Here is a 12,903-nt window from a genome sequence, read left to right as displayed (position 1 = left end):
CAGCAACCATCTTAACATAAGAGACTGCACAAAAGCAAACAAAATAATCAAACTAAGAAGAAAAGACCCAACCCGAATAATAAGATTACGTCTGCGCCACACCAGACTAACCCATGAATCTACAGACAACCGCTGTAAGTTCTGCACCAATACCTCAACGTCAATAGACCATATCCTTAACGAAAGCACTGCATTTAATAACAACCGAACCCACTTCTCGATTTCCTTAAGAACTCGAACTTATTAAACCTCTTATAATTAAGATAGTTCTTTAATACACCTGAAATGTACTTTATTAATTAAGAAGCGATAACCAAAATGAATGAATTATACCCTTAGTAATTAAGAACCGAATAGCAAATTGAAACTGTTGACTTTAAGCCAGCCTAAAGCCTAAGTAGCTATGGCTTCCTATCCCTGTTGCTTCAGTTTTTAACTTTAAGCAGTATGTAAATAAATAAATAAAAAAATATTTGACAACATATAGGAGCAGATAATAAAACTAAAAGAAACAATTATTACTGCTATAACAAATCCAATAAAACAGATTCCAAGAAAAATAAAAATTACTTCAATTTAAGATTTATTTTATAGGCCATTAAACAACAGAACGACAAAACTTTTTCGTCAAATTCCAAGGACATGGGAAAAGGATCACGATAGGGACTATTTGTTAACAATGCCATTATGAATTGAGAGTGTACTTCAGCGAAAATATTTAAGATAAGTCGAATTATGTAGGCCATATAATTCAATATATGTGCAAAAATCGGTTTTATGTATTCTTATGGAACAAAAGATTGTGTGAGACTTTTACTAAGAAGGACTCAATTATCATGGAAAAGTAGAATGGGTTTCTCAAAATTGCACAGTTTCATTTAGTGTTTTATTATAATTTTTTGTTGTTTTATTATAAAATCATTTCCACATGTATCAAATTACTTCTGGAAAATGGTGTTTGCGGATTGCAAATTGAGTTTTCCTTTTCGGAGGCAGCTTCCTAGAAAGTGTGGTTTTTGCCTCTTTTTTATAATTATATATATACTGTGTATTTTATACAACGTCAATAAGATAATGAATCGTCTCGCTGGGAGTACATTTAAGTCTCTTTAATTATTTTTAGTTAAACTTGTCATAGGTGATATGTACCCATTTATAATCAAAACGCCATGTTCAAAGCAACTATTTTTTATTAATTTTATTTCTTGTGGTTTGTGCTGGGGGAGCATGACGCAAATCGAACTGTATAATATTTATACTAATCATAGATTATTATTAACAAGACATAAAGTTTCTAAGATACTTCCTTTTTTCAGTTTTTCCTTTATCTTCAGAAACTTTTAGCAATGGCATCTACTCATGACGTGGCATCATATACAATAATTGGAAAATCTAAAGTCAACCACTAACCAAGATAAATGTCTAGTAACCAGAGAAGGATAAGACAACAGATATGGAGTCCCTATTAACTTAATCTTCCAAAGGTAGATCGGTGGCCCACAGCTTACACTCTTTGCAGCGTTTGTTGGCAGGAACGCCTAGCATGCACGACTTATGGAACCCATGGCCACATTTAAATCCGATGATACAATTATAAACCGCATTTTTCATTATTACTGGGCGTTGGCACAAAAGGCAAAGTTTTTCGCAGGAAACTTTCTGACCACGTCTCTGCAATGTAACCACCTCGGAGTGGGTATCAAAAAAGTCATTCACTTGAATCTTTTGGGCGGTAGATAATGTTTGCTCTTGGAGATTGTAGTGCCACAACATTTTAATAAGCGATTTCTGCAAGTTCGGAATAGTCCGGCCAATTTCAATTTGACTAACGACCACCGCGGGGTTCACATAGTCTAAAGCAATTAGAACTTCTATAATAATCAAAAAACATTATACTTTACCATACTACTTACCCACAATACCGTCCAAGACTTTGGACACAATTTCGGGTTGTTTGGTGGTTTCACTGATAAGCAAGTGCCATAAATCGTTGTCATTGTGTTCCTTGCAAAACTCGATTGCCATTTCTATGTCACCGATCTGCGGAATTTGAATGCTATTTATGTTAATAACGTTTCGCTTTAAGTTTTCTCACTCTATGAATAATGATATTTAAAGCTTCGGACGCTTCCACTCCGCCCATGCAACCCAGTAAGTAGACCATCTCCGGGTAAAAACCTTCCCGTTTACATATAGCCAACGCCTCCAGAATTACGTATTCCTTTGAACGCATAAGAAAGGGCAAAAGTTGGTTTCGATCATATTTTGCATACAAGGAAACCAGTTTGCTTTGAAATGCATTACAGGTATCCACTTTTTGCAAAGAGTCCAAATACTGGAAAAAAAACACAAGAGAACGCTATAGTCGAGTGCCCCGACTATCAGATACCCGCTTCTCAGCTAAAGGGAGGGTAAAGAGATGAAAATATGCATGCAGAAAAACGACCGTTTCCGATTTCGCGAACTGGCTCCACCTAGCGGTGAAAACTTCACTTGCTAATAACTTTTTAATGAATGGTTCGATTTGATACTGTTTCATGCAGATGGCTATTGGAAAAAAATGCATTTAAATTTAAAAATCCCATTTAAAATTTTATAAAATCTTTTAGCTTTAAGGACATTTGTGAACGTTAGAGTGCACGTGGCACTCAGTTGATCTCAGCGTTCATACAGACAGACAGACGGACATGGCAAGATCAACTAAAGATGCTGATTAAGAATATATATATTTTATAGGATCGGAAACGCTTTATTCTGCCTGATACGTCATTTCCAAATATACCCTTTTACTACGAATTACGGGTATAAATATAGTGTATTTCTAACATGTTACATAATGCTTTTACCCAGTATAGATGCTCTTGACTGTGCTCCAGCTGATGAACAACGATCTCTGTCCTTATCTTGTTCTTATCTAATAGTATTTCAAAGGCACGTTCACGATCCAATTGAACCAGTGGGATAATTAACTTTGGAATGACATCGTAAAGCTCATAACGGCGTATTAATTGAAAGACGTCCTTGTTCTGTAACCTATTGATATTTTGTCAGTCGGTCCTTTAAAGCGATTTAAATACTAACTTTAGATACATTCGGAGGGCGCTTTCGAAATCACCCTGATACGAATAAAGAAGAGCCAGGGATTCGAGCAACTGACTAGCATGTTGCTTCCGAAAGTTATCGTGAATGGCGTTAATAACAGCCAGGCCGTCGTACAGGTGAGGCGGCCATTCCTTAACAAGATTTAGAAAGCCGTTTACATCGAATTTCAGAAACTCGTACAAAACCATCTCGTACACGTGGGGATCGAGTTTGCATTCGTCGGATGTCGGCAGATAAGCACTAACAGAGCGTAACTGCTGACACTTTACAAACTTGAAAACTTCTTCTTCCCAAAGGTCTTTGTTATTTCCCAGCATTCGCAGGCAAAGTTTTGCAGCGTCCTCATATTGCTTGAGCCCCAGTAAATGACTAATGTAAAGTCTATATATAAATATATATTAATTCAAACATTGCTAAACAAATCAACAACAACAATTTGTAACTCACCTGGCAACGGAGTGAATGGGGACGCTACCGCCATGCGTGGCAAGCAGTTCTACTGCCTCCTCGAATTTTCTGTTTAAATTAAAGAAACAAATATGAAAAGCTAAGTTCGAGTGGCTTGTGTATTAAATATCTTTTACTTTGTTAAGCCTTTTTAAATCATTTTTTCATTCCTGCCAGGCTGAGTCGTACCGAAGCAGTCCAATCTCTACTCTAGTGATGAATTTTCGACAATAAACAAAAATAAACGAAATATTCGAGAAAAATAAAAAATAATACCAAAGACCCAACCAAGGCTCCACCACTTTTTCACACCTCTAGTTCCTTCTGAAGAGAATATGTAAAACACTACAAAAAAGTTATAGTCGAGTGTCTCGACTATCAGATATTTCTATATATCGCCTCAGCGCCTAGCGGTACTACCATGCCAAAGATTGTTGTACTTTGTTTAGTGTGTTCAAGATCTCAGCGTTCATACGGACAGACGAGCAGACAGACACAAGGACAGGCAGTGTGATCGACTCGACAAGTGATCTTGATAATTATTTTGTATGATAATTTCTAAAAATTAAAAGTTGGGGAAACCTTTTTTGGTTTTAAAACTGAAAAACTACCTCTATTTTGTAAATCGATTACATTTCCTACCAAATCAATTTTTTAACACGAAGATTTGCAGCTTTGAAGCACGAGAAACACATACTGCATATCTTAGCCACATTTTGTTTGTGTTTTCGTTTAATTGCTATGCCTTCTGTGTATGTCTTTAGATCCAGCCACCAATCCAAAACTTGAGACATATGCTAGTAACAATTAAAAATTCTTAAGTATTGATAGATTAGATGCCTGTATTAAAGTTTATTATACCCGTTACTCGTAGAGTAAAAGGGTATACTAGATTCGTCGGAAAGTATGTAACAGGCAGAAGGAAGCGTTTCCGACCCATGTATGTATACATGTATACTACCATGCCAAAGATTGTTGTACTTTGTTTAGTGTGTTCAAGATCTCAGCGTTCATACGGACAGACGAGCAGACAGACACAAGGACAGGCAGTGTGATCGACTCGACAAGTGATCTTGATAATTATTTTGTATGATAATTTCTAAAAATTAAAAGTTGGGGAAACCTTTTTTGGTTTTAAAACTGAAAAACTACCTCTATTTTGTAAATCGATTACATTTCCTACCAAATCAATTTTTTAACACGAAGATTTGCAGCTTTGAAGCACGAGAAACACATACTGCATATCTTAGCCACATTTTGTTTGTGTTTTCGTTTAATTGCTATGCCTTCTGTGTATGTCTTTAGATCCAGCCACCAATCCAAAACTTGAGACATATGCTAGTAACAATTAAAAATTCTTAAGTATTGATAGATTAGATGCCTGTATTAAAGTTTATTATACCCGTTACTCGTAGAGTAAAAGGGTATACTAGATTCGTCGGAAAGTATGTAACAGGCAGAAGGAAGCGTTTCCGACCCCATAAAGTATATGTATTCTTGATCCGGATCACTAGCCGAGTCGATCTAGCGATGTCCGTCTGCCCGGATGATCGCTGAGATCTCGGAAACTATAAGAGCTAGGCTATTGAGATTTGGCGTGCAGATTCCTGATCTTCTTACGCAGCGCAAGTTTGTTTCAGCAGCGTGCCACGCCCACTATTGAGAGGCTATTGAGATTTGGCGTGCAGATTCCTGATCCTCTTACGCAGCGCAAGTTTGTTTCAGCAGCGTGCCACGCCCTATACAACGGCCACAAGCCGCCCAAAACTGTGGCTCCTACAGTTTTGATGCTAGAATATACATTTTAACTGAATTGTATTGTTCTTATCAATACTTATCGATTAACCACAAAAAAAGTTTGCCCCGCCCACTTTAACGCCCTCAAAGCGCCCACAAACTTCAAAAAATCGTAAGTATGAACGTGGATATCTCGGAAACTATCAAATATAGAGAATTGGGATCTCAGATTTAGATTCCGTAGCCTTGTACGCAGCTCCAGTTTGTTACGCGAATATGCCACGCCCACAACGCCCACAAACCGCCCAAGCCTGTGGCGCCCACAATTTTCATGCTAGATAAAAAAAAAATTTGTTCTACTGGATATAAAAAGGCGGCTGCTATCGGAAATGCTAGGAAAAGCGGGTCTGGTGTTAACCAAGTTTCACAGCAACTCAACCAACTGGGTAGACGGACTACAATCACAAGTTAAGATTCAACTCGACGAGCCAGATACAGTAAAAGCCGTCGGATTAGCGTGGAAGCCCCTTCAGGATACATTCGGCTTCACCACGAGGCTTTCGTCAACGAAACACAGACTCGAAGAACAGTTCTCTCAATCATTGCAAGGGTTTTCGATTCTCTCGGGTTAATCAGTCCAATTGTAATTAGATTTGTAAGATTTTCTTACAAAATCTAACTCTTTTCAAATTAGATTGGGACGAGCCCTTAGAAGGCAACTTACGGCTAACCTGGGAGTCTCTTCAGGGAGAACTTAAAAATTCCTCGAATCTATGCATTCCAAGATTTGTGCACACATCACTTAGCCACGATGGCAAAGTACACGGCTTAGCAGATGAGTCGGAACACGCTTATGGATGCTGCATTTACATACAAGCTAAGATGATTCAAGGAACCGAAGTCAATCTACAACCAATAGCCAAATCTCGCATAGCTCCAATTAAGGTACAAACGCGTCCTAAATTGGAGTTATACGCAGCCGTTTTGCTACATTGTACTTACAAGAAAATAGCTCAGAAGATAGCACCATACATCGGAAATTGAACACATACAGCAGTCAGTATATCACAATGAAATCTCTCTTCTAAAGAAACAACAGCGTGTTAAAGACAGGTTGCAGGGTCCGTTTTTGGAAGAAATTCAACCCAGGCACTGTCTTTGCAATCGAAACCAGCCCCGTAACCGCACAGATGCGGCTGATTTATTCAGAGAAAGGTCTGAACAAAGTGTACATATTCTTGATCAGCATCACTAGACGAGTCGATTTAGCGATGTCCGTCTGTCCGGCTGTCCGTCCGTTTCTACGCAAAGTAGTCTCTCAGTTTTAAAGTTATCGGGCTGAAACTTTTCCAAAAGTCGTCTTTCTTTTGCAGGTATTATATAAGTCGGAACCAGTCGGATCTGACCAACTATATTGTAAAGCTCCCGTAAGAATAATCGGAAAAAATAAAAAAAATGTATCTTTGTTGTTTTTTAACATATAACCTCCTACGCTTTGAAACAATATTTCTTAATTAGTTCTGAAAATCGAGTTTAATTTTATAAAAACCGGACTATATCATATAGCTGCTATAGGAACGCTCGGAAAATTAGTGGGAAAATAATATGAAACAAATTATAGATTCGGTGTTTTTTGACATTTTATCTTATACTACTGGGAATATCATTTTTTGTATTAAAAAGAATTTCGAATTGAATTTAACAATTATAACTGTAAGGGCTGTTCTTAGTGACACCAGCGTGTAAAGGGAGCCAAAGTTGGTCTACAACAAGAAAATAAGCTAACTGCGGCATCCTGAATTTTACAAAGATTATATACTGTGATAAAAGGTTTAGGCTTGTGTGCGTAGATCGATGTGGGATCCTTGAAAGTGTCCTTAAAGTTAAGACTAATGCTGAAGGCCTTGATAATACAAGACCTACATTTTTTAATATTCTTCTGCCTTTGCCCTACATAGCTTTTATATGTAACACAGCTTTAACCATTTCTTTATTCACGACAATATGGAAGAGAGCAAAAATACTACCCATCATTAATGCAATCAAAGACGTTAGGCCAGTATCTAACAATCCGTAGGAAAAAAAGCTGCTTTCTGACGCTTCTTGACCACAGCAAGGAATTTGATTCTGTTAATCATAATATTGTATGCACTAACTAACTTATAAATCTATTTAATTTCTCATGTATAGCAGTCAAATGTATTAATTCATATCTGACTAAAAGATTGCAGGCTGTAGTCTCTGGAATCCCCTTATCAACTTTTAACAGGGAATTCCCCATGGATCAGTGTTAGGCGTTTTACAGTTCTCCATACATACATAAATGTTAATGTTTTAAGTTCATTTATGCGCTGGTGACGTCCAAATCTATGTGAGTAGCCCAGTAAGGAAAAAATAGTTTTTTTTAGTAAAAGTATTTACATGCTGTCCAAAATCAAGCAAATGGAAAATTAAAATGGGCTGGGGGAAAAAAAGTGTGTCATAATTAGCAGATGGCCGATTGACACAACTACTATCCCAATTTTTTATTAATAACACACCAATTGATTATGAAGATAATCCTGTGCCTCTGGGCATTACATTTAGTAACATGCTGCCTTGCCGATTGACAGAACTACTATCCAAAATTGTTTATTAATAATACTCTAATGGATTATGAAGATAATGCTGTGAATCTGGGCATTACATTTAGTAACATGGTGTCTTGACGCAAGCACATAGGAAACACAACTGGGCGTACTTATGCCTCTTGGAACTACCCTATAATTCGCCGGGACAGGTCCCGAACCAGTCGCCATACACCGGGGGCGTGGGACTGACTCCGTTCATACCACCCGCAATGTAAATTTCTATCCACTTTTACATGGGCATATCCTAGGCGGTGGTCATATGGCGAAGTGCTGCATTACCTATCGCCACAAAAGGGACCGATGGTCCCATTTTATACCCCTTTTCGCCAGAAAAGGGACCACCTATCGGACCATCTATCGGACCACCTATCTGTCCCCTTTGTGGCGAAAAGGGGAATAAAATGGGACCACATATCGGTCCCTTTTGTGACGAAAAGGGGTATGAAATGGGGTTGGTGTTTTTAATACCAAAAAAGCTGAATGCTATGAAACTTCCAACGAAGTAATACTTTTTGTTGTTCAATTTATTTATTTTATAAAAGCTAGATATTTTTCTTATTTTTTAAAATGTAATTTATTGAACAGCTTCCTCAGTTAAATTTTTGGTTTACACGTTTTTATTAATTTGATCATTGTTATTGTTATTTGATTTAGATTTGGTTTTAAAAAATCGATTTTTTGCATTTGAATTGCCTTGGGAATCAATGTTTCTACATTGCCGAATTTTGAAACATCTAAAAAAATTGGATTTTGGAGTTTTAAAATAAAAAGAGAATGGAAACTAACTTCGGCAATCCAAAGTTTGGTAATACTCTAGTTTACGGTCCTCACCCCCAAAATTCGCGAAAAAATTATCCTCGACGGTCCGCGAATTCTTAAGAATTTTCATAAAATAAAGGTGCGGTCTGTCATGGTTCTCTTGCAATCGAATTTCGAAGTTACGTATTTTGCTATAAAAATAATGTAGCCTTTTCTATGATTTTGAGTGTTTTGCTATAAAAACATAAGGGCTTTTTATCCCTTGTCAAAATAACAAGCATTCTAAATAATGTGACAAAAATGTTTAATTGTTTTTGGCCAGGCCCCACAGTCGCGAATTAAATATCCTCGATGAACCGCGATTCCTTAAGAATTCGCGTGACCATCGTTGACCAACGTTTCAAAGCGAGTCTGAAGAAATCGCGGTTGTTGGCTTACAGAAGCCAACATAGTTGTCCATACACCGCGATCTTTGAAAAAGTCGTGATTGCAGACAAATTTAATCTAAATCTGTAAAGAATTCAATAATACACAATCTAATTTAATGGTATAAATATATATTTTTAGTTTTTGTTATACAAGCCTGTCCTGTTCACATCAAACCATGTTTTAAAAGTAAAATGCAAAAAAAGACTGAAAGATATTGGATTAAACACAGATGGCATTCTAAGTAAATAGAGTGAAATTTAATCAAGAAACTAAGTATATTTAATAAATAATACAGCTATTAAAATAACCTACCTTGGAGTGCACCATAGAAATGTGTATATGAGTTAAGGGCTTTTTTTCCAGAAAGGCCCCTAACATTAAATCCCACAGAAAACTCATCTGTTAGAAGTATATATAATATAAAATAAATAAATTTCTATCTTTTACAGGGGCCACCGGCCCCCTCGAGAACTACAGGGTAGCCAATAACCTTATTACCTATACAAGCAAATAAAGGAGCGGTCTGCCATGGTTCTCTTGTAATCTAATTTCAAAGTTACGGGTTTTGCTATAAAAATAAAGTAGCAAAACACGTAACTTTAAAATTCGTTTACAAGAAAACCATGACAGACCGCGCCTTTATTTCTTCATGTAAATTCTTAAGAATTCGCGGTCCGTCAAGGATAATTTTTTCGAGAATTTTCGGGGTGAGGACCGTCATAAATTAGTCATAAGTTATAGCATCATATATTGTTGAACGTTGATGCACTAAGAGCAGTACAAACAAGTGGCCCAAACGACACCAAGCACGGGCTTGTTATGCGCGGGCCCATTTTAATTTTAGGCAAATACGGTTCGCGAGGAAGGTACACAGAACAAATAAAGACAGGAAAAAACATAGATCAACTAAGACTAAAGCAAATGAGCTAAGATTTTAGTTTTTAATACAGGAATAGAAGTTGAGGATCAAAATAAATGATATGGAGTGTTTTTAATTTTAGATAGAACGCGAAAGGGCTCGTGCTGACTAAATTTAATCGTGGCAAGTTAATACAAGGTGAGTTCCAAAGTAAACAGGACTTTTTGAATCTAGCTCCCTCTAGTGGCGCCATCTATATGTAAACTGGTGCGTTAGAATCTGCTATCGTTTATAGACTTCCAGTACAAATTTCATGACATTTCATCTATTGGAAGTGAGGTTATTGCGTTTTAAGTGTCAGTATGTTTTAGTCATCGGTGCGAAAATGAGCTTCGAACAAAGAGCCAACATTAAATTTAGTTTTTTTTAAATTGGTAAAACTTTTACCGAAACGTTTCAATTGATGAAACAAGTTTATGGCGATGATTGCCTTTCCCGTAGCAGAGTGCACGAGTGGTTTCAACGTTTTCAAAGTGGTCGTGAGAACATAAATGACGATGAACATGTGGGCCAACCAAAATCCGTGATCACCGAAAATTCCGAAACTGTGCGTGAAATCATAAAAAATCAGCCGAAATCATCATTGAAATTCATGGAAATAGAATTGAACATCTCCAAAACATCGATTTATCGCATTTTGACCGAACATTTAGGCTTACAAAAGGTGTGTGCACGGTTTGTTCCGCACAAATTGACTGACGTCCAAAAATTGCTCAGAATTCAACATTCGAAGGACATCATCATCATTAAAGAGGCAATAAAAGACCCGAACTTCCTTTACAAGATTGTGACTGGTGACGAAACGTGGTGTTTTCAATATGATCCCGAAACGAAACGCCAGAGTGCTGAATGGAAGGCGCCGGACGAGCCGAAACCCAAAAAATCGCGACTGGAGAAGTCAAAAGTAAAGACAATGCTGATTTGTTTTTATTATTCCAAGGGTATTGTCCACAAAGAATTTGTTCCACCCGGCCAAAACGTTAATGCGGTATTCTACCTTGGAGTTTTGAAGCGACGTGTTCGGCCCGAATATCGCGAAGATGGAAGTTGGCGTTTGTTGCACTATAATGCGCCGTCTCATCGATCGACGCTTGTGTCCGACTATTTGACCAAAAATCACATTTTAACCATCAACCAATCTCCGTATTCACCTGATATGGCACCGTGCGACTTCTACCTTTTCGGAAAAATGCATTTGCCGATGAAAGGATAGCGTTATGCAGACGTAGAGGCCATTCAAAAGGCTTGCACCGGCATACTGGCGGACATAACGCGAAACGAGCTAAAACACTCGTTCGACATGCTTTTGGACCGTGCAAAACGCTGTATTAAAGCAGAAGGAGAGTATTTTGAATAAAATAAATTGATTTTGCCGAAACAACTATTTGTTCTGTCTTTTTTTTTAAAGACCTGTTTACTTCGAAACTCACCTTGTAGAATAGTAGTTTCGCATTTGCCTAACAGGAACATTGAAGGTTAGACGGCTTACCAAATCTACGGAGTGAATATCGCCTCTGATAAGATTATGCATAAAAATAGTACCAAGCATAGTTCAATGATTAACTAGAATAGGCAAATTAAGCAACAGCAATCTACTCGAGTAAGAAGGCAACCTTAAGTTTTGACCACGTAAGGCAAAAAGAAGAAATTGTTTCTGTACGGACTCTATACGGTCAATGTGCACTTGATACTGAAAACTCCAAACGGAAAAACAGTATTCTACATAAGTACATACAATGGAGGCAAATAAAATTTGGTAGTGTACAGATCATCAAATTCTTTAGACCAACGCCTTATAAACCCAAGAACACTCATAACTTTATTCACAGTAGAGGTTATGTGGGAGTCAAATTTAAGTTTTGGATCCAGGAGAACACCTAAATCGTTAACTGAGTATATACTTTCATTCCGACTGCACAAATATGTCTTATCTGGAGACATAAGTAAGATGTACCAATAATTCTTAGTGGATGAACGAGATAAGAGGTATCAACTAATCCTTTGGAAAGACGACTCCGAAGAACTGCAAATCTACCAACTCAAGACGGTCACATACGGGCAGTCAGCTGCACCATTCCTAGCTATTCGCTGCTTGGCGTACATCGCCGACGCATTTGCAAGTGAGTTTCCGATCGGAAATCCGATCTATACCTGGACGACGTACTAACCGGTGTCGACGTCCTTGTTCTACTGGATATAAAAAGGCGGCTGCTATCGGAAATGCTAGGAAAAGCGGGTCTGGTGTTAACCAAGTTTCACAGCAACTCAACCAACTGGGTAGACGGACTACAATCACAAGTTAAGATTCAACTCGACGAGCCAGATACAGTAAAAGCCGTCGGATTAGCGTGGAAGCCCCTTCAGGATACATTCGGCTTCACCACGAGGCTTTCGTCAACGAAACACAGACTCGAAGAACAGTTCTCTCAATCATTGCAAGGGTTTTCGATTCTCTCGGGTTAATCAGTCCAATTGTAATTAGATTTGTTAGATTTTCCTACAAAATCTAACTCTTTTCAAATTAGATTGGGACGAGCCCTTAGAAGGCAACTTACGGCTAACCTGGGAGTCTCTTCAGGGAGAACTTAAAAATTCCTCGAATCTATGCATTCCAAGATTTGTGCACACATCACTTAGCCACGATGGCAAAGTACACGGCTTAGCAGATGAGTCGGAACACGCTTATGGATGCTGCATTTACATACGAGCTAAGATGATTCAAGGAACCGAAGTCAATCTACAACCAATAGCCAAATCTCGCATAGCTCCAATTAAGGTACAAACGCGTCCTAAATTGGAGTTATACGCAGCCGTTTTGCTACATTGTACTTACAAGAAAATAGCTCAGAAGATAGCACCATACATCGGAAATTGAACACA

The 12,903-nt window shown here is 37.8% G+C and overlaps 1 protein-coding gene across 3 annotated transcripts in view; it reads right to left on the bottom strand.

Moving 5' to 3' along the window:
* Positions 1 to 1,183: 1,183 nt before the first annotated feature.
* The window catches only part of LOC119559697 (vacuolar protein sorting-associated protein 41 homolog), a 110,223-nt gene continuing 98,503 nt past the window's right edge, over positions 1,184 to 12,903 (bottom strand). For 2 of the 3 annotated variants that reach the window (XM_037872755.1, XM_037872757.1), the window contains 6 exons: positions 3,550 to 3,618; positions 3,082 to 3,483; positions 2,847 to 3,033; positions 2,096 to 2,335; positions 1,914 to 2,040; positions 1,184 to 1,853 (listed from right to left, as the gene is read on the bottom strand). In XM_037872755.1, coding sequence (XP_037728683.1) covers positions 1,471 to 1,853; positions 1,914 to 2,040; positions 2,096 to 2,335; positions 2,847 to 3,033; positions 3,082 to 3,483; positions 3,550 to 3,618 — 1,408 coding nt within the window. In that variant the 3' untranslated portion in view covers positions 1,184 to 1,470. The remainder of the gene's footprint in view (positions 1,854 to 1,913; positions 2,041 to 2,095; positions 2,336 to 2,846; positions 3,034 to 3,081; positions 3,484 to 3,549; positions 3,619 to 12,903) is intronic. The other variant, XM_037872756.1, reaches the window with a different exon arrangement.

The sequence above is a fragment of the Drosophila subpulchrella genome, unplaced genomic scaffold (genome assembly GCF_014743375.2).
Source record: "Drosophila subpulchrella strain 33 F10 #4 breed RU33 unplaced genomic scaffold, RU_Dsub_v1.1 Primary Assembly Seq33, whole genome shotgun sequence".
Taxonomy (NCBI): domain Eukaryota; kingdom Metazoa; phylum Arthropoda; class Insecta; order Diptera; family Drosophilidae; genus Drosophila; species Drosophila subpulchrella.
Note: the sequence above shows the minus strand (reverse complement) of the source record. Positions and strands in the feature narration are given on the sequence as shown.